Source organism: Zonotrichia albicollis, chromosome 9, assembly GCF_047830755.1.
Source record: "Zonotrichia albicollis isolate bZonAlb1 chromosome 9, bZonAlb1.hap1, whole genome shotgun sequence".
NCBI classification, from domain to species: Eukaryota; Metazoa; Chordata; class Aves; order Passeriformes; family Passerellidae; genus Zonotrichia; species Zonotrichia albicollis.
In genome coordinates, this window is record NC_133827.1 from 12,918,175 (window position 1) to 12,942,317 (window position 24,143).

General features: G+C 51.0%; 1 protein-coding gene across 1 annotated transcript in view; it reads right to left on the bottom strand.

The window, feature by feature from the left end:
• Nucleotides 1-11,201, bottom strand: part of LOC141730034 (serine/threonine-protein kinase pim-1-like) — a 70,973-nt gene extending 59,772 nt beyond the window's left edge. Inside the window, exon 1 of the mRNA XM_074546672.1 lies at nt 11,105-11,201. Within this exon, the coding sequence (XP_074402773.1) occupies nt 11,105-11,201 (97 nt within the window). The remainder of the gene's footprint in view (nt 1-11,104) is intronic.
• Between the last annotated feature and the right edge of the window lie 12,942 nt (nt 11,202-24,143).

A 24,143-nucleotide genomic window follows, 5' to 3' on the forward strand; every position in this document is an offset into this window, starting at 1 on the left:
TATTTGTTTTGTTTGATTTTAATTGTTTTTTGTCATGCAGATTTGCCTGTGGATCAACCGAAAACGAATGTTTGGGTGACCTTAGCCAAGGCTGCCGGATCAGATACTATATGTCTGTCTAATTCAGAACCAGAAAAGCCTTTTTCAACCTGTCTGGTTGGTGTGCCAGTGAAAGAGTTGTCTTTGGTCAAAAAAAAATCCAATGGTAGGCCAGATGGAATTGACAATGGAAACAATCCCTCTTTCAATTGGAACATTTGGTCCAAAAAACTTCTCAGGGCAACCTCAAGAATTGGAAATCCTTGGTTCTTTGACCATGGATTTTTGTTTTACTTTTATGACTCGTGCCTGGCGAAAAGGTGATCCCCCAAAGTTTAGTGTTACTCCTCATTATTTTGCATATAAAAATTTGAGGTTTTGGTGTAATGTTTCAAATAGTTGGGATGTGTTTCCGGAGACGGATCAATATCCACGGCAATTGCCGAAAGGGTATTGGTTCATTTGCGGAGACAGGGCTTGGCAAGGTATTCCAGCTCACCTTGAAGGTGGTCCTTGTAGCATTGGTATGCTCACCATTACTGCCCCCACTGCCAAAGCAGTGATGAAAAAGAAACAAAGGAAAACGAGAGCTGCTCCTCATTATGATGAGAACTGTCAGAGTGATTTTATGCCTTGGAATGCCGCCAGAAGGGTTTCAGCAGGTATATTTTTACCCCAATTGGCCTCAGCAATGGCATTGAGAAAATTAGATAGAGTGTGATGTTGGCTGAGCAAATAAGCTAATGCCACATCCTCTGCAATCAGTGATATGTTGACCGATGTTGATAGTATTAGACATGCTACTCTTCAAAACAGAGCAGCCATTGATTTTCTTTTACTGGCACAAGGACATGGTTGTGAGGAATTCGAAGGATTGTGAGGTATGAATTTGTCTGACCATTCTGAATCCATTCACAAAAGCATTCAAAAATTGAATGATCTGACAGCCCAAATTAAAGAAGATGGAAGTTCCTGGTTGGACGATTTGTTTCAAAAATGGAGTTTTGCACCTTGGCTAAGGCAACTTTGCAAGATAGGTCTTTATGTACTAGGTGTTCTAATACTGATATGTATAGTGGTACCTTGTGTACTTTGTTGTGTTCGGCGAATGATGAACAAAACAGTCCGAGAAGTTTTTGTCATACAAGCAGGAGATTTAGGAAGTAGAAGCATAGAGAGTGTTCGGAATCTCACGAAAGCAGTAGATGAAGGTATAGACATGAACGAAGGTTTTGAATTAAGACCTTGGAATCAACCAGAGATTTTTGAACAATGACTTGTAACTATTACCAAACGTGATTCATATCTCTTTCAAGGATGGGGCCATCACAGCATTAAGTTGCTGTGCCGTAATATAGCAATAATTTAGTGCAAATAGGTCTCCAACAGATAATAAGCAGAAATTTTGCAATAGAGGTATGAAACGCAAGTAGTAAGTGACAAGAAAATGAAAGATTCTGGGTCAAACAGAGAGGGGGAAATGTTGGAATCCAAAAAGTCAGAGGGTTTTTAGGAAATGGTTGAAAAAGAGTATGTAGGCCTCAGGCCCGAAGTTCTGTTACAGCAGGAAAGTTTCCCAAGCAAGCAGAAAAGTTTCCCAAGCAGTAGACGTGACAAATAACAATACGACTTTGTAGGTTTGGCTTTAGGATGGCAACAAGTTTATTTAATGTATATCTTTAGAAGGCTATCATAAATAGAACTCTGTTTTTTGTTTCTTATGAAATAGCCTTTGTTTTAATTACCATTACGTATGTTTTATAAGGTTGGATGGAAAGCTTGTCAATATGTCTTGTTTTGGTGTGATTGGCTGAAATCTAAACTGAGATGATTTTACGTCATTCCGTTTTACCCCACCTTCTGCGGCACTTCCCGGTAGGCCAGCGAGCTGTTAACATCTAATTCCATTGTAACAATGTTCTGAGACTGATGTGCTAATAATAAAAAAAAAGCTGGTCTGGATTTGCCCAGTGTTGTCCATATTTGGACTTTTTGCCGCGGCAAGTGGGTTATTCTCTTAAGACGTGGGCTCCTGACACCATTGGATCTATAGCTACCCTGTTGCCCTGATATGCCCCTGCTTCAGGACGAGCATCCTGATACAGGAACTTAATGCTGTTTATATCTATCACAGAACCACATTTATCTGAAATTATTTTAGTATGGAAATCACCTGTGGATGATGCCCTCACCAGATACTTCTGGGACGTTGCACATAGCTCAGGGAAGAGCATGATTGTTATTAAATTGTGTCCTTTTCAACCATGGTCTGTTGGCCATGAAGAGAAACTTTCTGTGCCTCTGAGTCTCACCACTTCCTGACCCCCAAAGGACACAAACCTGATGAGTTGTGGTTCCCACTCCAGTGGTGGCACCTGCACCTCCCTCTATTTCCAGAGCAGAGCTCCCTTGTCCCAGAAAGTTCCTGGCAATGCAGGGATGAAGGAAACAGGACAGGCTGTGGAGATCAGGGGCAGGGCACAGCCAGGGATTTGGGGTGGTTGTGAGCCCAGGGCAGGACCCGGCCCTTGGCCTTGGTGAACCTCATCCAACTGTCCTGGGCCAATGGATGGCTCCAGCCTGTCCAGATCCCTCTGCAGAACTTCCTGCCCTCTAGCACAGCCACACTCCCACCCAGCTTGGGCTCACCTGGGAACTGACTGAGGGTGCCCTCGATGGCCTCATCCAGATCAGCAATAAAGAGATTTCACTGACCTGTCCAAAATCCTGAGCCCTGGGGACACCCCTGGATGTGACTCCATTCCTCAGCTGCTCTGAGTGCCAGGGATTGAATGAGGGAAATGGTGGTGTGATAAATGAATATGATTCATGCTAACAACTGTAACTATATCGATATTTTAGAAAAAAGTAATAGAGGAAAAGAATATGTAATTAGTGTCACAAAACAGATGTTTTCAGATGTTCATGAGATTATAGGATCCAGGATATAGATTGTAATAAGTAACATCCCAAAACGGAGTAGGCCTTGGGATAATTAGAGAATCAACCTTGAAATAAACAGAATTGAAATGATTTCAGGTGCCTATGAAATAAAAAAGGCTTTCTTTTGGAATATAATGCCGGCTTCTATAACACACGACTTGGGGCGCATCTGCAACATGTGGGGTTGTTCAAAGAATAGTGACGATGAGGAGGAGTCTCCTTTGGATTGACCACCAAAGAGCCAAAAGACCCCTTAGCAACAGTGAGAGCATGAACTGTGCAGTACAGTGACATAGATTTCAAGAATCAAAAACAGGAAGAGATTTATGGGAAAATATTGATGAATCTGTATTAGCATACAGTATATAAATATGTGTTTGGATTCCTGTGCTTTTTGTACAGGAGGGTGAGAGAAACCCTCCCCATATCCTGATTGATCAGTTTTGCTTATGCTTTATCAGAACCACTGAGAAATTTTTTGTATCTGTTTGACTTTATTTGATTGTAGTATTTTACATAAAATTGCTGCTCAATTAAAATTGCTGCTAAATTTAACTTTGTTGTTTATTGAATTAGACATGTAGAAATTCTTTCATAAAAGTGGGAAAGAGGTAGGGACAAAGTGTTATTGATAGCAATAAAAGGTGTGTATTTTCATATCTATTCTGACAGTATTAGAAGGTGATTGGGGTCAGTATAAATTGGACATTGCTGATACCAATCTATAAAGAGGAAAAGAGAACTTAACAAGATAAAATAATTCTCTCCTAATTGTTTTCAATACAGCATATTCACTTTGCTTACACTTTGGAAATCTGTCTAATTAAGCACAAAAGAATTTAGAACTTAAATTATTCTCAGGGGCTTTTCTTGTTTGGGCATTTTGAACAAATGTTTATGAGCCTTTGTCAGCGAATTCCTGAACTGAAGAGCTCCAGAAATAAGAGGCCTCTGGAGGTGTAAAATTCATTAGCAACCTCCAAGTGGCTGAGGATCCATCCCCATCAGGGCAGCGATGAACAGAAATGGGCACAGCTTGCTGACTGCCCCAGCTTTGGCATGGGCCCTGAGCCTGGAGCAGGAGCAGCTCTTGAGGGCCCCAAGGCTGGGGCTCTTGTGCTGCCCTGTGTGATGGTGGTCACAGTGGTCTTATGATGAGGGAAGAGACATAGATCTGACTCCATGTTAGAGAAGGCTTGCTTTATTATTTTAAGACATATATTACATTAAAATGACACTAAAAGAATAGAAGGAAAAGTTTCATCTCAGAAGGCTTGCTAAGCTAAGAATAGAAAAGAATTATAACAAAAGCAGCTGTCTCAGCCTCTTTGTCTGAGCCAGCTCTGCTGTGATTGGCCGTTAATTCCAAACATCCACATAAGACCAACCACAGATGCACCTGTTGCATTCCACGACAGCAGGCAATCACTGTTTACATTCTGTCCCTGAGGCCTCTCAGCTTCTCAGAAGGAAAAAATCTTAAGGAAAGATTTTTAATGAAAAGAGGTCTGCGACAGCCCTGGGCAGATGGGGTGGCAGCAGAGGCTGCAGAGCTCTCAGCACCTCAGCCAGAGGGGAGCAGGGCAGCCAGGGAGCCTCCTTTGGCCTTGGCCAAGCACCTTCCCCCATGGCTGGGGCTGAGTCCTGTGGCAGCTGCAGCTGCTGCTGTGCCCTTGCCAGGGGCTGAGGCCGTGGGGCAGTGCCCAGAGCAGCCTGGCATGAGCAGAGCTGTGGGGCCAGGGCCGGTTGGGGAGAGGCCCTTGGTGCTGCCCAGAGCTCAGGGCAGCTGGCAGAGCTTGCAGGGAGCAGGGCTGGGCTCAGAGAGCCCGGCCCAGAAACCATCAGTGTCCATCTCAGCCTGGCTGAGTGTGCAGGGGCAGGACTCAGGCCAGGCCTTGTGGGGCAGGGCCAGCGCCTGTGCAAGGCATTGCAAACAGGCAAGTGGCCCAGAGAGGAGGCTGCTCTGTGCCCTTGGGGGCATGGACAGAGCAGGGAGGGGCCCCAGGACATTTGTCTGTGCCAGCCACTGTGCCCAGCCCTTGGCAGCCCTGGCTGCTGAGCCCAGCTTTGGCCTGGGCTGAGTTTGGCTGTGGCCCAGCTCCATCCTCCTGCGGGGCTCAGGGCCTGTTCCCGGCCATGGCCAGCCCTGGCTGCCTCTCTGCTGGCCCAGAGGCCGGCAGAGCCCGGGGCAGGGCTGTCTCTGCAGCCCCACAGGTGCCACAGACTCTGCAGGAGCTGGCAGAGGCTGCCCAGCAGGGATGCCATGGGGCACAGAGCCCCAAGGCTGCTGTGGGCACCACGGCACAGGGGTCGTTCCCAGCCGCAATGCTCCTGGCCTGGGCTGGGCCTGCACAGGGGCTGGGCCACCATGGCTGGGCCAGCACAGGGCCACAAAGGGGCCACGCAGCTGCTGCTGGGTCTGACAGCAAGGCCAGGCACACACAAGCAATTGCTGAGTATGGCCTGTGATGGCCAGGCCTGACTGTGCCAAAGGCAGAGCTCAGCTGCCCTTGGGGGCTGCAGCAACAGTCCAGAGCCCAAAGAGCCTCCATGGCTGTGCTGGAGACCAAAACTGCAGCAGGAAAATGCAGGGCTGCTGTGGAATGGGGAGGGCATTGAATTCCAGCACACACCTCAGCTCTCTGGTGATCCCGGCACCATGCTGGGCCCTGTTTCAGACTGGAGCAGAGCAGATGTTGATGGGACAGGAGCCCTGCAGGGCTGTCAGGGACCTGCAGCTTACAAGGTGCTCTGCTCTCCCTCAGGTGCTCTCGGAGAGATCCAATCCCAGCTGGGCACCTCAGGGCACAAGTGGCACAACCTGTTCACGGGCACACAACTGATGTCTGCCTGGAAAGTGGCACAGGTGTTAATACCTGTTAGTTTCACAGAATTACAGAATTTCAAGGTTGGAAGAGACCTTTAAGATCATTGAGTCCAACCCATGTTCTAACACCTCAACTAGATCAGGGCACCAAGTGCCACATCCAGTCTTCCCTTAAACACATCGAGGGATGGTGACTCCATCGCCTCCCTGGGTTGATGATTCCAGTATTTGACCACTCTTTCTGTGAAAAACTTCCTCCCTAATTCTAGCCTATATCTCCCTTGGCGCAGCTTGAGACTGTGTCCTCTTGTTCTGTCTGTTGTTGCCCAGAGAAAGAGACCAACCCCCAGCTCACCACAGCCACCTTTCAGGAAGTTGAAGAGGGTGATAAGGTCACCTCTGAGTCTCCTTTTCTCCTGGCTGAACAACCCCAGCTCCCTCAGTCGTTCTTCCTACGGCTTGTGCTCCAAGCCCCTCACCAGCCTCGTTGCTCTCCTTTGGACACGCTCAAGCATCTCAATGTCCCTCCTAAACTGAGGGCCCAGAACTGGACAGAGAACTCAAGCTGTGGCCTCACCAATGCTGAGTACAGGGGAAGGATGACCTCCCTGCTCCTGCTGGCCACACTATTCCTGATGCTGGCCAGGATGCCATTGGCCTTCCTGGCCACCTGTGCACACTGCTGGCTCATGTTCAGCTGACAGTCAACCAGCACCCCCAGGTCCCTTCCCACCTGAGCACTGTCCAGCCACACTGGCCCCTGCCTATAATGTTGCAGGGAGTTATTGTGGCCAAAGTGCAGGACTTGGCACCTGGACTTATTGAACCTCATCCCATTAGATTCTGCCCATCCATCCAACCATTCCAAGTCCCTCTGCAAAGACTTGGAATCCCTCTAACAGATCGATATATGCTCCCAGCTTAGTATCATCTGCAAATTTGCTAATGAAAGACTCTAATTTCATGACATACAAACAAATCTTTATTATCTGTGTCATTTGAGTACTTTTAAGAATTGGCAGAGTTTTTCCGCCAGGAACAGGAATTTCCTTGAGGTGTACTGATGGCAGGAGGGAAAATACTGATCTTCCCTTCTAAGGGCGTCACCAATATTCTGTTCATTACTTCGTCTCCCTTTTCCTTCAGGTGTTTTCAGCCCTTCTGTTGAAATGGCCATGTCTAAGGACATCTCTTCTTTTACAGCAGGTGGATCTATGTACTTCTACTGCTCTCTGATTTCATCCTCTAGATGCTCTCTGGTCACTCAAGTGCCTCTCAACAGACTGGCTTCATGCTTTGAGCTGGAAGAAATTGCCCAATATTTCTGAAGTTCAAATAAATATATATTAAATATCATTTTAATTGTGTTTTTATCTATCACAGAATTACCTTAGGCCTTGTTTAAAACTGTTGCTGTACAGAAATCTCTTGGGGATGGGGGACATGTCAGAGGCTGCAGGGACATCACAGAGAGCTGTGATGGTTATTAAACTGTTCAAATGTCCAACTTGTGTTTGTTGGCAAGAAACCTTTCTGTGCCTCTGAGTGTCACCAGGCCCTGAGCCCAAAGGACACAAACCTGATGAGTTGTGGTTCCCACTGCAGGGGCTGCACTTGGACCTTGGCTCTGCACAGGAGGGCTCTTCATCCCCTTTTTCTCTTTTCCTCCCACTAGGCATGGAGGGAGCTCCTGACTTCAGACTGTGACTCCTGTGTGCAAAGAGCAAATCTGGGCAGAACTGGGGCAGGAAGGGTTTGTGGGACCTTTGGATCTGTGCTGGGCACAGAAGGTGTTTTCCATTGCTCTGAGAGTGTCTGCTGTGGAAAGTGGATTCAATATCCAGCAGAGGAGTGACTTTTGCATTTGATGGAGCTGTGCCTTCCCTTGGCTTTGTTGGCTGACAATAAATGAACATCCCTCTGTGTCTCGGGCAGCTCCTTCTCCAAGGAAAGCAGATGGGAGTTGGAGCCAGGGAGCTGAAAGCTGCAGGTGCAGCCTGGGCTGGAAGGAGCTCAGATTTGCACAAGGCTGCTCTGAGTGCCAGGACTTGGATAGGGGAAATGGTGGGGTGGGGGTAAGGACAGAGTCTGACTGATTGTCAGCCATGAAGGGTCATGATTTTCATATATATTCAAACTGCATGAGGAGGTACTTGGATTCAGTGACAATAGGAGACTGCATATATCAATTTATGAACAGGAAAACAAAACTAAACAAGACCTAAAAAACCTCTTCTCACCGTCTTTTTAAATATCATGTATTCACTTTGAATACACTACTGAGATCTACTTAACCACAAAAGATTTGGAAATTAAATCAAATTATTCCCAGAGGCTTGGCTTGGTCAGGTGTTCACAATGTTAATGAGCCCTGGGGACACTGAATTCCTGCACTGAAGAGCTGAAGGCTGAACAAGCCCCTGGAGCAGGAAAATTCAGCAGCAGCCTCCAAGGTGCTGAGGATGTCAGCAGCCCCCACTGAGGCCATCCCTGCCCAGAGACCGTGGGGGAATGGGCAGACAAGGAGAGCGTCCCTGGGGCTGGGGCAGCACCACTCAGAGGCACCAGCGGCTGCAGCTGGGCAATGGAGTGTGGAATGTGGCTGGGAAAGCCCTGCCTGGGCTGTGCCAAGCAGGACAGACAAGCCCTGCTCCCATTCCTCAAACAATTCTCTCAAACAAGGCGCCCTTGATGCCTCAGGCTCTCCCTGGCACAGCTCCCAGCACGGCACTCTGCCCTTGTGCCCGAGCCCTTCCCTGTGCTGGGGCTGGCCTGGGGCTTTTCCTGCAGCGGGACCTGCCCTGCTCATGGCACAGGAAAGGCAGTTCCTGCTGGAGCAGGAGGCTCTGCCTGCAATGGCCTCCAACAACTCCAGACAGGCCCTCCAACAACTCCAGACAGGCCCTGTTTGCAAAGCCCCCAATGGGAAATGAAGGAGGGAGGTCATGCTGCTTTTGGGGTGAATAATGCTGAAACCAGCCTGACTCCTCCATCCCAAATTTCAGTTTCCTCAGGGGGAATTGAATATGTGGCAGAGCTGGAAAAATCCCCCGAGAAAGGAAAAACCAAGTGACACCACTGAGAGCTTCTGCAGAGCTGCTGAGCTGGCCCAGCCTGGGCACATCTGACTGACAGGGCAGCACCTCAGACTAGAAAAGCCCCGTCCCAAATTTTAACGGCAGCATCTCCTGACATTTCCCTTCTTTGGGGAGGTGGGGATTCCTCCCTGCAGTGGGGACACCCCTCAAGGTCACTGCTCCTGGCTGAGCCAAAGGGACTTGCCCACAGTCAATGGTCTGCAGGAGTGACATCAATCTCTGCTTAATTACAGATTTTGCTTTAATACAGTTGTTTTGAAATAATTTCTTAGTGCTCTATATAATATATTATACATCTCTTAAATCACGATTAAATATTTCTGATTTAGACAATTTTCTCTAATAATTACCATAATAGATAATACATATTTATATAAAAATATCTGGTTTGCCATCCCTAATCCTGTGGGGCAAATTCTACAAAGGTTTATTTCCCACTTTATTATTCTGTACACACAAACTCTTGAAAAGTCTGCAGCTGGAATTGGAAACAGATGCTCCAATGTGGCTCTCCCAGAAGGAGTTTAGAAAGCCTGGACATCCTTGGGGGTATTTGGGAATCTGTGGGGGCTACTGGGGCTGCTTTCTGCACCTCGTGACCCAACAGGAACTTCTGTAATAAACTTTGACTGAAGCTTCCACTGTGCCCATGACAGGAACCCTTGTGAGTGTCTGGGACATCCCGGCTCTTTGGCAGCCTGGAGACTCCTGGGATGTGACCGTGGAGCCCCCGTGAGTGCCTGTGACAGATCGGTGCGTTTGCAGCCCAAGCTGCCCGGGATGTCACCACGGAATGGCTGTGACTGCCTCTGACCACACAGCTCTTTAACATCCCGAGAAAGCCCTGGGAGGTGTCCATGGACCCCTGTCTGTGTCTGTGACATTCCAGCTCTGGAACAGGCTAGAGACTCTTGGAAAGTCCCCATGGTACCTCTCTGAGGGCCTGTGACAAATCTGATCCTTAGCAGACAACCATCACCAGCCTCCTGTTGCTATGGTCAGTTTCCATGGCAGCCATCACCAGCCCACTGTTGCTACAGTCAGTTTCCATGGCAACCATCCCCAGCCCCCTGTTGCTGTGCTCAGTCCCTTGGCAGCTCCATGGAGACCCCATGCCAGGGGTGGTTGCCATGGACACCAGCTCAGGCCTGCAGCCACAGCCCGTTGTCATGGCAACTATTGGCAGCCCCATCCCCAGGCTCATGGGATCCCGGAACCACAGAATTGGCTGAGCTGGGAGGGACCCATCAGGATCCTCCAGTCCAACTGCTGGCCCTGCACAGGACACCCCAACAATGCCAGCCTGGGCCTGGCAGCGCTGTCCAAACGCTGCTGCAGCTCAGAGAGCCCTGGAGCTGGGACCCTTCCCTGGGGAGCCTGGGCAGGGCCCCAGCAGCCTCTGGGCAAAAACCTTTTCCTGACATCCAACCTGAGCCTGCCCCGACTCAGCTGCAGCCGTTCCCTCCACTCCTGTCCCTGGGCACCAGAGGGAAGAGGTTCCCACAGCGCCAGCCAGGGACCCGCTCCCAAGGCTGTTGCCATGGCCACCAGGGCTGGGACCAGCTGGGATGCTCGGTTTCCACAGGCCGGGGTGCAGGAATGGGATTCCCCAATTTCCAACTCCTGCTAAAACCACGCTGCCCTCACTGCCCTCCTGCCTCCCATGGAAAGCACAAAAGGCAAAGATCCTGGGCTGGGATATAAACAATTTATTGGGAACAGCAATGAGATAAGGAACAAACAGAAACAGAAATAATATTGATAACAGAAGGGATAAGAAAAACTGTTTACAGGGAAAACTAATACATCAACAACAGGCTCTTCCTGGCCATGCATTTCCCCCACCTGGAAAGGACACCCTTGTCTACAGAGGGAGAGAGACAGAGTCCCTTTTCTGCCCCTGGCAATGACCTAAGGTGAGAGTAAATGTAATGACAGGGCCATGGCCAGACCCTCATGTTCTTCCATCCCACATCATGTCTTTGGCAAGGGCAGGAAAAGGGACAGATGTCTTCCCAGATGGATCACAGGGAAAATGGATTACCAGGGTTCTTCCCAATGTGGGCCCTCCAATGGGGGATGAAGCTGGAGTGCTGCATGAAGCTGTTCCTGCGTTTGTGGCATTTGCAGGGCTTCCCTTACCGGTGCCTCCATTGATGTCTGGTCAAGTGAGAGTGCTGGGTAAAGCTCTTCCTACACTGGGGACACTTGTAGGGCCTCTCCCAAGTGTGGATGCGCCAGTGGGTGATGAGGGTGAAGTTGGGCTTGAAGCCCGTCCCACAGTCACAGGGCATCGGAAGGGCCTCTCCTCTGTGTGAATCCGCTCATGCAGACAGAGATTTGAGCTGGTCTGAAACCTCTTACCACATGTGGGGCGCTGGTAGGGCCTCTCCCCAGTGTGGATGCGCTGGTGGATGATGAGGTGGGACTTGTGCTTGAAGCCCTTCGCACAGTCAGGGCAGCAGAAGGGCCTCTCCTCTGAGTGAATCTGCTGGTGCCTGAGGAGATCGGAGCTTGTCTGAAAGCTCTTCTGGCACTCTGGACACTCGTACGGCCTCTCCCCAGTGTGGATGTGTTGGTGGTTGACGAGGGCAGAGCTGCAGCTGAAGCCCTTCCCACACTCTTCACACTCGTAGGGCCATTCACCAGTGTGGATGCGTTGGTGGGTCACAAGGTTGGATCTGTAGCTGAAGCCCTTCCCACATTCCCCACATTTGTAGGTCCATTTCCTAGTGTGGATCATCTGGTGGCAGAGCAGGGTGCTGATCTTCCGGAAGTTCTTCCCACACTCCAAGCACTTGTGGGGCTTCTCCCCATCATGAAACTGTTCATGGGCCACCAGCTCGGAACTCTGGCTGAAGCTCTGTCCACCGTCCTGGCTCAGGGTGGCTCTTTCTTCTTCAGAGCACCCTGGGCTGGGTTTGGAGCCCCTGCTTATGTGGGATGTCTGAGGTTTTTCTTCCCTGTTGGATTCCTGTGCACTAGAATCACTCAAAACGGCCTCTTTCACAAGGTTCTGCCATGCAGATTTTTCCTCCCTGGTCTCCATCCTCAGTTCCTTCCCTGGGGAAGGAAGGACAAGGAAAGGATGGGATTTGCCTCCATGCCACAGGGAAGGGGAAGGAGATCCCACCAGTGCATCCCCAGCAGGACGGCATTGGCAGCAGGGTTGTCCTGCAGCTGGGGGCTGTGCTGGGCTAGGAGATGGAGCAGGAGAGATGGGGAAAGGGGCACTGACTTCCTCCTCACCTGCCTGGGTATTGCAGGGAACCTTCCTCTTCCTTGCAGCCTCCTCCTCCATCCAGTCAAGATCTGGGAATGGGAAATCCTGTTCTGGGAAGAAAACAAAGGGTGCACACTTTGTCTTTTGTACTGGTTTGAAGGCAAACCTGGGGGAGAGTCTAGGTCAGAATACAATTTAATAAGAAAGTGAAGACCAAGGCAATGATACAGAAACACTGCCTTAAACTCACAGAGTCAGGATATAACCTGACACCCTGTTGGTCAGGGTGGTGGCTGCAGTCCCATTAAATGGTGGTTGCAGTCCTGTTAGAGTGATGAACGTGATTCTGTCAGAGCAGTGATCCTGTAGAAGGGTCTGGTCTTCCTCTGAAGGTCCAGTGGTGGTTATGGAGCTCTTGTCCTCTGGGAATACAGTAGGCAAGCTGCTCCTGGTGTTGCAAGGCTCAGCTTATATCCAGGCAGGAATGCTTGGTTCCTCCCCCTGGGTGGAGCATCCCACAATGGGATGATGGATTTTTATCAGTCCTGCAGTGACACTCAATGGCCCATTCACAGAAGATATCTCCCCTGGAGGGCATTATCAGGGCTGAGTCATGGAAGAGATAAAGAACATTGCCCCACCTGTTTATAGCAGTTGATGAAGATGGGGATTTGAAACATGCATTTGGTTACATCTTGCATGGCAAACTGAAACAGTGGGGTAATCCCTGCTCAGGGGGTGAACACCACCCCCCTTACCCAAACTGGCTCAGGTGTAAAACCCCCACCCTGGGAAGGGCACACACACAGGGGACAATGTCACACTTACCCTGCTTCAGGGGAGGTCTCTGTCCCTTGTCACTCCCTTGCTCTCTCCCCTTTTCTCTTTCTTTCCATCTCTCTCTCTACCTCACATTTACTGTTCAATAAAATACACTTTGGATGTGGCCTCATTAGCACCTTAATTGGGCAGAGGAATCTCTATAACAATTTGAGTAACCAGACTGTGACATTATTTTGGCACAGTGAATTCAGGGCACTGTTGTCTGACTCCAAGTGCCTTTGACAAGAGTGTGGTTCCCTTCTCTGAGGAGGTTGTGGTTCTTTCTGGAAGAACCCTTGGAAACTTGGACACAGTCCCTCCTTCCTCCCGGGGAACTTATGGGAGAAATGATGAGGAAAATGGCTGTTGTGAGTGGCCAGTGTAAAAGAAAATATTTTCTTGTCCTTCCTTGAAAAGTTTGTTAAAATCACTGGAGGAAAGGGAGAAAATGTTACCAGCGAGACTGACAAGGTTCATTCACTCCAAGGTGAAGAACATAAGGGGCTGCTGAAAGTCCCACAAGAAGCCCAGCTCAAGTAGATAAATTCCCAAATAACTCCGGAATTCACAGGCTTGGGGGCTTTATCAAATGTGAGAATCATTATTCTCTTCATTCCTGTCACCTTTTTGACAGCTACACTGAGTTTCCCCTTCCTTTTAATAATCTTTATATTGGGCCAAATTTGCACTTTGCTTTTATTGGAACCTGCCAGCAGCTGAGCTGTAGCTATGCAGGAACCAATGTAACTTGGAATTGCATCAAAATTGCTTCTATTGTCAGTTTATTCATGTTTGGGATTTGTGTTTTCATCATATGTGACTTATGGGAAATCAAATATTCATCAAGGTATTTTATGTAGGATAAAGTTTTATTTCTGCCAAGTTTATTTTGTCCATTGCCCAGGGGATGCTCAGGGGGTCTCTGTGCCTCTCACCCTGGGGGATGCTTGGGAGGGGCTGGGGGGGCTCTCTGACCTTCTCACCCCTGGGGAGGCCGGGGGGGTCTCTGTCCCTCTCAGCCCTGCTGTGACCCCACCCAAACTTCATCGGGGTCAGAGGGACAGAGACACCCACAAACCCCCAGAAGGGTTGAACCTGGGATTTGGCTTGGGGCTGAGGATTTAGGAAGGGGCTGGAATTGGGGCTGGGCTTGGATTTGGGGCTGAGATTGGATTAGAGCTGGGACTGAGGTTAAGGTGAGACATGGGATTGGCTTCAGGGCTGGGGTTGGGATTGGGTCTGGGGCTAGACGAGTCAGGCACTGGGATGAGAATAGTGAGAACAGAACTGTGAGTGTGTCCAAGCATGGAGTGAGACTGAGACCAGGGTCAGGATCAGGTTTGGGACTGAGCTCACCAAGAGCAGGACAGGGGGGATGTCACTGCAGGATGTCCCTGGCATCATCCCAGCCCTCCTCAGGCACCTCCAAACATGGGGGGCAGCTGGGTGCTCCAAGATCCAGGTGCTCCCACGCTGCCCCTCCATACCAGGCGAGCATTCCCTGAGGGCAGCCCTGACTGTGACCTTTGGGGCTCTGAGATCAGCCCTCATATCCCTGTGGGAGCAGCTGCAGACAGGTTGAGATGTTTCCCCCCCTCTTTCTGGAGAAAGGGTGAAGCCCGGCTGCCTGTTTCTCCTGGTGCCTCCTCCTCTCCTCAGCTGAGGATGTCCAACTCCCCAGGAGCAGGAAAATCCCCATTCCCTCTTTCCTTGTGGCTGCAGCCTGGAACATCCACCCAGAGTTAAGGACTTTTTGACAGCTCTGCTGAATGACACTGGGAGGAGATTTGTGAGAAGGGGAAGAAATTGTATTTTGATAGTAACTAAAAGATGCAAAATTATTCCTTTCTGTTATATTGCTTTTCAGTCAGTTCTGGTCTGTTTTCAGAGTGCCACCTTCTCAGCTGATTGTGTTTGTGCCCTCCTTTCTCTCCTGCCTCTCTTCCCCTGCTCTGTTTCTCTCTCAGAGTCTTCCTTGACCCAGGGCAGCTCACACTAAAGACCGTGCCCGGATTTAATTCCCAATTCAGGAGCTACAGCTGCCATGGGTGAAGTTAGGAAGGCTGGCAGTGAAATGCCACTGTAAGATCTTGCTCCACTTGGCTTTTGGCTCCTTCTTGACAGCTTTGCCTTCAAGGGCAGGAACATCTTTTCATAGCTGAGAATTGGAATTCCAGACCCTGGCAGTGTGTGCCGTGGATCCCAGAGGGGCATTCCCGAGGCTCCCAGGGTGCTGCTCCTGCCGTGCCTCCCAAGGAGTTTCTCTCCCAAGGGGAGAAGATCCAGCAGCTCTGTGGGCTCCCAGAGCACACAGCAAAGGTGACTTTGATGGACATTTTCCAGCACCTTCCCCTCTGGAAGCAGAGGGAGGGAGGAAAAAGAAGCGAGTCCTGGAAGGACTGGGATGGGCAGGGACCCTGTCCATGGATTACGACCCCGCGAGTGAGAGACGCCTCTGCCCCAGTGGAGGAGCGAATGAGAGCGTGGGACAGCAACCGACGATTATTGAACGTGGACTGAACGGAACAAGAAATGGGGAGGAGAAAGGGAGAGAAAGAAATCGGGAAGAGGTCTCACAGAACAGAAAGAAACAGGAAAAGGCTCCCGCCTGGACTCCGCAGCTCCCAGGGACACCGGCAGGGCGCAGCGCCTTCCACAATTCCAGCCAATCAGAAGAGGCGCTAACCAATTTCCAGCCAACCAGAGCTTTCCTCGTCGATGACTCACCGGTTGCCAGGCGGACCCGCAGAGCCCGGTGGCCCCGGAGCGGAATTTGGGGCTCGGGCCGGGGGACGGATCCGCCCCGGGGGAGTCCCCGAGCCCCTGCCCAGGCCTGGGGCCGATCGGGGGCTCCCCCACCCAGCAGCCGGTGCTGCGGGGCCGCGGGGCAGAGCGGTGGGAAAGGGGGGCCCGTGCTGGGAGCGGAGGAAATGCGGGAGGAAGAGGAGGGAGAGGAGGAGCAGCAGCGGGAGCGGGAGAATCGCGGCGCTCGCAGCGCCCGCACGCCGAGCCTGCAGCACCCCCTGCCCCGGGAGCATCGCCCCCAGCCCCGAGCCGCAGGGGAGGGCGGAGGCCGAGCTCGCCCCGGCTCCAGCCAGGAGTCTCCGGGAGGATTTTTTGGAGAGTGTTCGGAGCCGGCAGATCCCGGACTCGAGCCCCGGATATCTCCGGGCTCCCTAAGAGGAGCTTTTTCGGGGGGAGAGGAGCCGCGATCGCCCCTCGGGAGGGTCTCGGGGGGTCCACGTGGGGATGGCCCGGTACCGACGGGGCGGGACATTGGTTTTGGGGATCCCCGTGAGAGCCGGGGCTGTGGAATGGGGGACCCCCAGGGCGGGGAGAGGGGAAGGGGCGATACCGGAGCTGGGGGACCCCCGGCAGCCCCGAGATGAGGCGGGGACGGGACCCCCTGACCCTGACAGGGGTGTCCTGGGGTGACTTCATGATGTTCGTACCCCCAATGGTCTGTTTAGCCCAGAAATGAGTTCTGCACCTTTAAGGCTGGTTCTGAGAGAGAAGGGGAGGAGGAAGAATCTGCAGTTTGTTTCAGAAACTGCACTCACTCCTCTACATTCCAGCTCCTGGATGGACAGACAGCAGGACAGAGCTGTCCTTTGCTTTTAGTCAGTTTTTAGGTCTCTGAGGCAGAGAAGTTCCCTGGACTTTGATTTTTCTTTTTCTTTGGAGCTGTTTAAACCTGCTCTGGACTGAACAACCAGAACACCACCGGCAGCTCCCACCTGAGGCCCACTGTGATGGACCTGGGCCGAGGCATTTCCAGCGCTGGACGGACTGATAATAGACTGATAAGTGACTGATAAGTGACTGATAACACTGATAAGACACTGATAAGACACTGATAAGACACTGAGTGGGCCCAGCTACAACCCAAGGAGGGACTTTCGGAGTTTGTAATCTATTTTTGAGCAGCAGGAGGTTTTATTGCTTAATATGGTTCAATTTTTGTGCTGGTGAATGCTTTGCCTGTAAAATAAAGTTTTTTTAGACTTTTCTCCAAGGAAATATTTTCCTGGACTGGCTGAGGGTGGGGCTGCTGAATCGGCATTCTAGAGGAGACTGCTTTTGGAGGGTTTGAACCAAATTTGCCCTAAACCAGGACAGGGTGGTGGAAAGAAGGGGGAACCCCAAGTGGCTGGATTGAGGGGAGGCTGGGGAGGGGGACCTTGGGACCCCAGAACCTCCCAGAATCCCAAAGCAGGACCCTGGAGGGGGGGAATCCCCAGGACCCATGGGATTCCCAGCAGCCCTGAGAGAGGGGACCACCAGAACCCCAGAGGGATGAGACTGGAAATGGGAAACTCATTGTGGGTTTTTTTTTTCATTCACTCTTGATTTTTGGAGGTTTTTATGCACAGCAGGTGACTTCTAGAGATAGACTTGGGTGGGAGGAATCCCCAACCCAAGGCGTTCACACCTTGTTTTTCCCCAAACCAGGATTTTCCCCAAATCTTCCTGCCGTGACATCCCCCCTGTCCCGCTCTGGGTGAGCTCAATCCCAAACCTGACCCCAATCCTGGTCTCAGTCTGACTCCATGTTTAGACACACTCAGTTGTGTATTTATTCTCATCCCAGTCCCAAACTCATCCACCCCAACCCCAGCCCAAAGCCAATCCCATGTCTAGCCTTAACCTCAATCCCAGCTCTAATCCAAATCTCAGCCCCAACTCCAACCCAGCCCCAATTCCAGCCCCTTCCTAAACCCTCAGCCCCAAACCAAATCCCAGGTTCAGCCCTTCTGGGGGTTTGGGGGTGTCTCTGTCCCTCTGACCCCGATGATGTTTGGGTGGCGTCACAGCAGGGCTGAGAGGGACAGAGACCCCCCCGGCCTCCCCAGGTGTGAGAAGGTCGGAGAGCCCCCCCAGCCCCGAGCACCCTCAGCGGTGAGAGGGACACAGAGCCCCTGGTCCCCAGCCCTGCACAGGCATTGCCTGAGGCCAGAGAGATGGAGACCCCCGAGCATCCCCCAGGGTGAGGGGACAGAGACCCCTGAGCATCCCCTAGGCTGAGAGGGACAGAGACTGCCCCGAGCATCCCCTGGCACAGGGGTGAGAGGGAGGGAGACCCCCAGGCATTTCCTGGGGTGAGAATGATGCAGACCCCCTGGGGAACAGCCTGGGGTGACAGGGACAGGCACAACCCCTGCAGAACGGCCTGGGGTGACAGGGACATGAAAAACACCCCCAAACCCCTTCCAAGCATCCCCCAGTGCGAGAGGCACAGAGACCCCTTGAGCATCCTTTGGGCACTGGACAAAATAAACTTGGCAGAAATCAAACTTGACTCTGCAAAATTACTTTGAAGAATATTTGCTCTTCCCACAAGTAACTTGTGATGAAAGCGCAAACAAATCCCAAACATGAATAAACTGACAATCCAAGCAGTGATGTGGCAATTCCAATATTCATTGCTTCCTGCACATCTCCAGCTCAGCTGCTGGCAGGTTCCGATAAAAGCAAAGTGCAAATTTGGCCCAATACAGATTAATAAAATGAATGGAAATCTCTGTGTAGCAGTCACAAAGGTGACAGGGATAAAGAGAAAAATGATTGTCACATTTGGTAAAGCCCCCAAGCCTGGGAATTCAGGACTTATTCGGAAATTTATCAACTTGAGCTGGGCTTCTTCTGGGACTTTTAGCCGCCTTGTGTTCCTCACTGTGGGGTGACTGTACCTTGTCAGTCTCGCTGGTAACATTTGCTCTATTTCCTCCAGTGATTTTAACAACTTTATAAGGAAAGACAGCAAATTATTTTCTTTACACTGGCCACTCATAAAAGCCATTTTCCCCATCATTTCTCCCATAAAGAGAAAAAACTTTTATAAGCTCCATAAGCTCCGCAGGAGGAAGGAGGGACGGTGTCCAAGTTTCCAAGAGTTCTTCCAGAAAGAACCACAACCTTGTCAGTGGAGGGAGCCCTGATGTTGTCAAAGGCACTTCGGGTCAGAGAATAGCGCCTAAACACACTGTGCAAAAATAATGTCACAGTCTGGTTATGCAAATTTTTAGAGAGATTCCTCTGCCCCAATTAAGGGGCTAATGAGGCCACATCCAAAGTGTATTTTATTGAACAGTAAATGTGAGGTAGAGAGATGGAAAGAAAGAGAAAATATGAGTGACAAGGGACAGAGACCTCCCCTGGACCAGACCAAGTGTGACATTGTCCCCTGTGTGTGGGGGTTTTACACTTGAGCGACTTTGGGTAAGGGGGTGGTGTTCACCCCCTGAGCAGGGATTACACCACTGTTTCAGGTTGCAATGCAAGATGTAAACAAATGCATGCTTTCAATCACCATCTCCATAAACTGTTAGAGACAGGTGGGGCAGGGTTCTTTATCTCTTCCATGACTCACCCCTGATAATGCCCTCCAGGGGAGATATCTTCTGCTAATGGGCCATTGAGTGTCTCTGCAGGACTGATAAAATTCCATCATCCCATTGTGGGATGATCCGCCCAGGGGGAGGATCCAAGCATTCCTACCAGGATATATACTGAGCCTTGCTACAACCAGGAGCAGCCTGCCTACTGGATTGCCAGAGGACAAGAGCTCCATAACCACCACTGGATCTCCAGACGAAGACCAGACCCTTCTACAAGATCACTGCTTTGACAGAATCACGTTCACCTCTCCAACAGGACTGCAGCCACCATTTATTGGGACGGCAGCCACCAGCCTTACCTACAGGGTGTCAGGTTATATCCTGACTCTGTCAGTTTAAGGCAGTGTTTCTATATCGTTGCCTTGATCTTCATTTTCTTTTAAATTGTAATTCTGGTTTAGACCCTCCCCATGTTTGCCTTCAAACCTGTACAAATCTCATGGTGCCCATCCCTTGTTATTCTCCCAAAAGAGGATTTCCCATTTCCAAACCTTTGCCAGATGGAAAAGGAGGCTGTGAGGAACAGGAAGGATCCCCAGGACTCCCAGGCAGGTGAGGAGGAAGTCAGTGCCCCTTTCCCCCTCTCTCCTGCTCCATCTCCCAGCCCCGCACAGCCCCTGGCTGCAGGACAACCCTGCTGCCAACACCATCCTACCGAAGATGCACTGGGGGGATCTCCTTCCCCTTCCCTCTGGCAGGGAGGCAAATCCCATCCTCTCCTTGTCTTTCCTCCCCCAGAGAAGAAGCTGAGGACTGGGACCAGGGATGACAAATCCCCACAGCAGAACATCAAGGAAGATGCTGTTATGAGTGACTCCAGGGCACAGGAATCCAACGGGGAGGAAACTCCCCAGAGATTCCACAGGAAGAGGGGCTCCAAACCCAGTCTGGGGTGCTCTGAGGAGGAAAGACCCTCCCTGAGCCAGGAAGGTGGACAGAGCTTCAGCCAGAGCTCAGAGCTGGTGGTCCATGAGCAGCTTCATGATGGGGAGAAGCCCCACAAGTGCTTGCAGTGTGGGAAGAGCTTCAGGCAGAGGAGCACCCTGATCCGCCACCAACACATCCACACCGGGGAATGGCCCTATGAGTGTGGGGAGTGTGGGAAGGGCTTCAGCTACAGGTCAGACCTCATCAGGCACCAACGCATCCACACTGGGGAGAGGCCCTACGAGTGTCCCCAGTGTCAGAAGAGGTTTCGGACCAGCTCCAGTCTCCTCCAGCACCAGCAGTTTCACACAGATGAGAGGCCCTTCCACTGCCCTGAGTGTGGGAAGGGCTTCAAGCAAAACTCCGACCTCATCAGGCACCGGCGCATCCACACTGGGGAGAGGCCCTACGAGTGTCCCCAGTGTGGGAAGAGCTTCACCCACAGCTCTAACATGACAAAACACCAACGGAGGTGCCACTAAGGGAAGCCCTGCGAGTGCTCCAGCTGCAGGAGGAGCTTTGTGAACTGGTCCAGCTTCATCCCCAGTGGAGGTCTAATGTTGGGAAGAGCGCAGGTGATCCATGGTCCCTATGATCCATGCTGGGAAGACAACTGCCCCAATACCTTCCCTGTCAATGACATGGTGTAGAACTGAAGAACATGAGGGTTTTTCCATGGCCCTGTCATTACATTCACTCTCACCTCAAGTTATTGCCAGGGGCAGGACAGGGACTCTCTCTCTCCCTGAGAAGAAGGGTGTACTTTCCAAGTGGGGGGAGGCCGGGGGGGTCTCTGTCCCTTTCAGCCCTGCTTTGACCCCACCCAAACATCATCGGGGCCAGAGGGACAGAGACAACCCCAAAGCCCCAGAAGAGCTGAACCGGGAATTTGGTTTGGGGCTGAGGAGTTAGGAAGCCGCTGGAATTGGGGCTGGGTTAGAGTTGGGGCTGAGATTTGGATTAGAGCTGGGATTGAGGTTAAGGCGAGACATAGGATTGGCTTTGGGCTGGGGTTGGGATAGATGAGTATGGGACTGGGATGAGATAAAATACAGAACTGTGAGTGTGTCTAAATGTGGAGTGAGATTGAGACCGGGATCAGGGTCAGGTTTGGGATTGAGCTCACCCAGAGTGGGACAGGGAGGATGTTACGGTGGGAAGGTTTGGGGAAAATCCTGGTTTGGGAGAAAAACTAGGTGTTAATGCCTTGGGTTGTGGACTCCTCCAACCCACGTCCATTTCTAGAAGTCACCAGATGTCCAAAAATCAAGAGTGAATCAAAAAAAGCCACCAGGAGTTTCCCATTTCCAGTCTCATCCCTCTTGGGTTATGGTTGCTCCCGCATCTCAGGGCTGGTGGGGATTCCATCAGTCCAGGGGATCCCTCCTCTCCAGGGTCCTGCTTTTGGATTCTGGGAGGTTCTGGGGTCCCAAGGTCCCCCTCTCCAGCCTCCCCTCAATCCAGCCACTTGGGGTTCCCCCTTCTTTCCACCACCCTGTCCTGGTTTAGGGCAAATTTGGTTCAAACCCTCCAAAAGGAGTTTCCTCTAGAATGCCGATTCAGCAGCCCCACCCTCAGCCAGTCCGGGAAAATATTTCCGGGGAGAAAAGTCTAGAAAAACTTTATTTTACAGGCAAAGCATTCACCAGCACAAAAATTGAACAATATTAAGCAATAAAACTTCCTGCTGCTCCAAAATAGATGACAAACTCCGAAAGTCCCTCCTTGGGTTGTAGCTCCATGCACTCAGCGTCTTATCAGTGCCTTATCAGTGCGTTATCAGTGTCTTATCAGTGGCTTATCAACCTCTTATCAGTCTATTATCAGTCTCTTATCAGTCTGACCAGCGCTGGAAATGCCCAGGCCCAGGCTTATCCCGGTGGGCCTCAGGGAAGAGCTGCTGGTGGTATTCTGGTTGTTCAGTCCAGAGCAGGTTTAAACAGCTCCAAAGAAAAAGAAAAATCAAAGTCCAGGGAACTTCTCTGCCTCAGAGACCTAAAAACTGACTAAAAGCAAAGGACAGCTCTGTCCTGCTGTCTGTCCATCCAGGAGCTGGAATGTAGAGGAGTGAGTGCAGTTTCTGAAAACAAACTGCAGATTCTTCCTCCTCCCCTTCTCTCTCAGAACCAGCCTTAAAGGTGCAGAACTCATTTCTGGGCTAAACAGACCGATGGGGTACGAGCATCATGAAGTCACCCCAGGACACCCCTGTCAGGGTCAGGGGGTCCCATCCCCGCCTCATCTCGGGGCTGCCGGGGGTCCCCCAGCTCCGGTATCGCCCCTTCCCCTCTCCCCACCCCGGGGGTCCCCCGTTCCACAGCCCCGGCTCTCACGGGGATCCCCAAAACCAATGTCCCGCCCCATTGGTACCCGGCCATCCCCACGTGGACCCCCCGAGACCCTCCCGAGGGGCGATCGCGGCTCCTCTCCCCCCGAAAAAGCTCCTCTTGGGGAGCCCGGAGATATCCGGGGCTCGAATCCGGGATCTGCCGGCTCCGAACACTCCTCAAAAGAATCCTCCCGGAGACCCCTGGCTGGAGTTATTTGGGAATTTAGCTACTTGAGCTGGGCTTCTTCTGGGACTTTCAGCAGCCTTGTGTTTTTCATGTTGGAGTGAACGAACCTTTTCAATCTCGCTGGTATCATTTGCTCCCTCTCTTCCAGTGATTTTAACAAACTTTTCAAGGAAGGACAACAAAATATTTTCTTTATAATCCAGACCAACAACAGCCATTTTCCTCATCAGTTCTTCCATACGTGACTCAGAGGAAGTTCCAAGGGTTCTTCCAGAGAGAACCACACCCTCCTCAGAGGAGGGAACCATTCTGTTGACAAAGGCACTTGGGGTCAGGGAACAGTGCCCTGAACTCACTGCGCCAAAATAATGTCTCAATCTGGTTAAAAAACTTACTAGAGAGATGCCTCTGCCCCAATTAAGGTGCTAATGAGACCAAATCTAATGTGGATTTTATTGAACAGTAAATGTGAGGTAGAGAGAGTTAAAAGAACGAGGAAAGCAGGGCATGGCGAGGGAGTGACAAGGGACAGAGACCTCCCCTGGAGGGGGTCACGTGTGACATTGTCCCCTGTGTGTGCCCTTCCCAGGGTGGGGGTTTTACACCTGAGCCAGTTTGGGTAAGGGGGGTGGTGTTCACCCCCTGAGCAGGGATTACCCCACTGTTTCAGTTTGCCATGCAAGATGTAACCAAATGCATGTTTTCAATCCCCATCTTCATCAACTGCTATAAACAGGTGGGGCAGTGTTCTTTATCTCTTCCATGACTCAGCCCTGATAACGTCCTCCAGGGGAGATATCTTCTGCTAATGGGCCATTGAGTGTCACTGCAGGACTGATAAAATTCCATCATCCCCTTGTGGGATGATCCGCCCAGGGGGAGGATCCAAACATTCCTGCCTGTAAATAAGCTGAAGCTTGCAACACCAGGAGCAGCTTGCCTACTGGATTCCCAGAGGATAAGAGCTCCATAACCACCACTGGACCTCCAGACGAAGACCAGACCCTTCTGCAGGATCACTGCTCTGACAGAACCACGTCCACCTCTCCCACAGGACTGCAGCCACAATTTATTGGGACGGCTGCCACAACCCTGACCAACAGGGTGTCAGGTTATATCCTGACTCTGTCAGTTTAAGGCAGTGTTTCTGTATCATTGCCTTGATCTTCACTTTGGTTTAGAATTGCAATTTTGGTTTAGACCCTTTCCCAGGTTTGCCTTCAAACCAGTACAAAACTCAATATGGTCATCCCTTGTTATTCTCCCAAAAGAGGATTTCCCATTTCCAAACCTTTGCCAGATGGAAAAGGAGGCTGTGAGGAACAGGAAGGATCCCCAGGACTCCCAGGC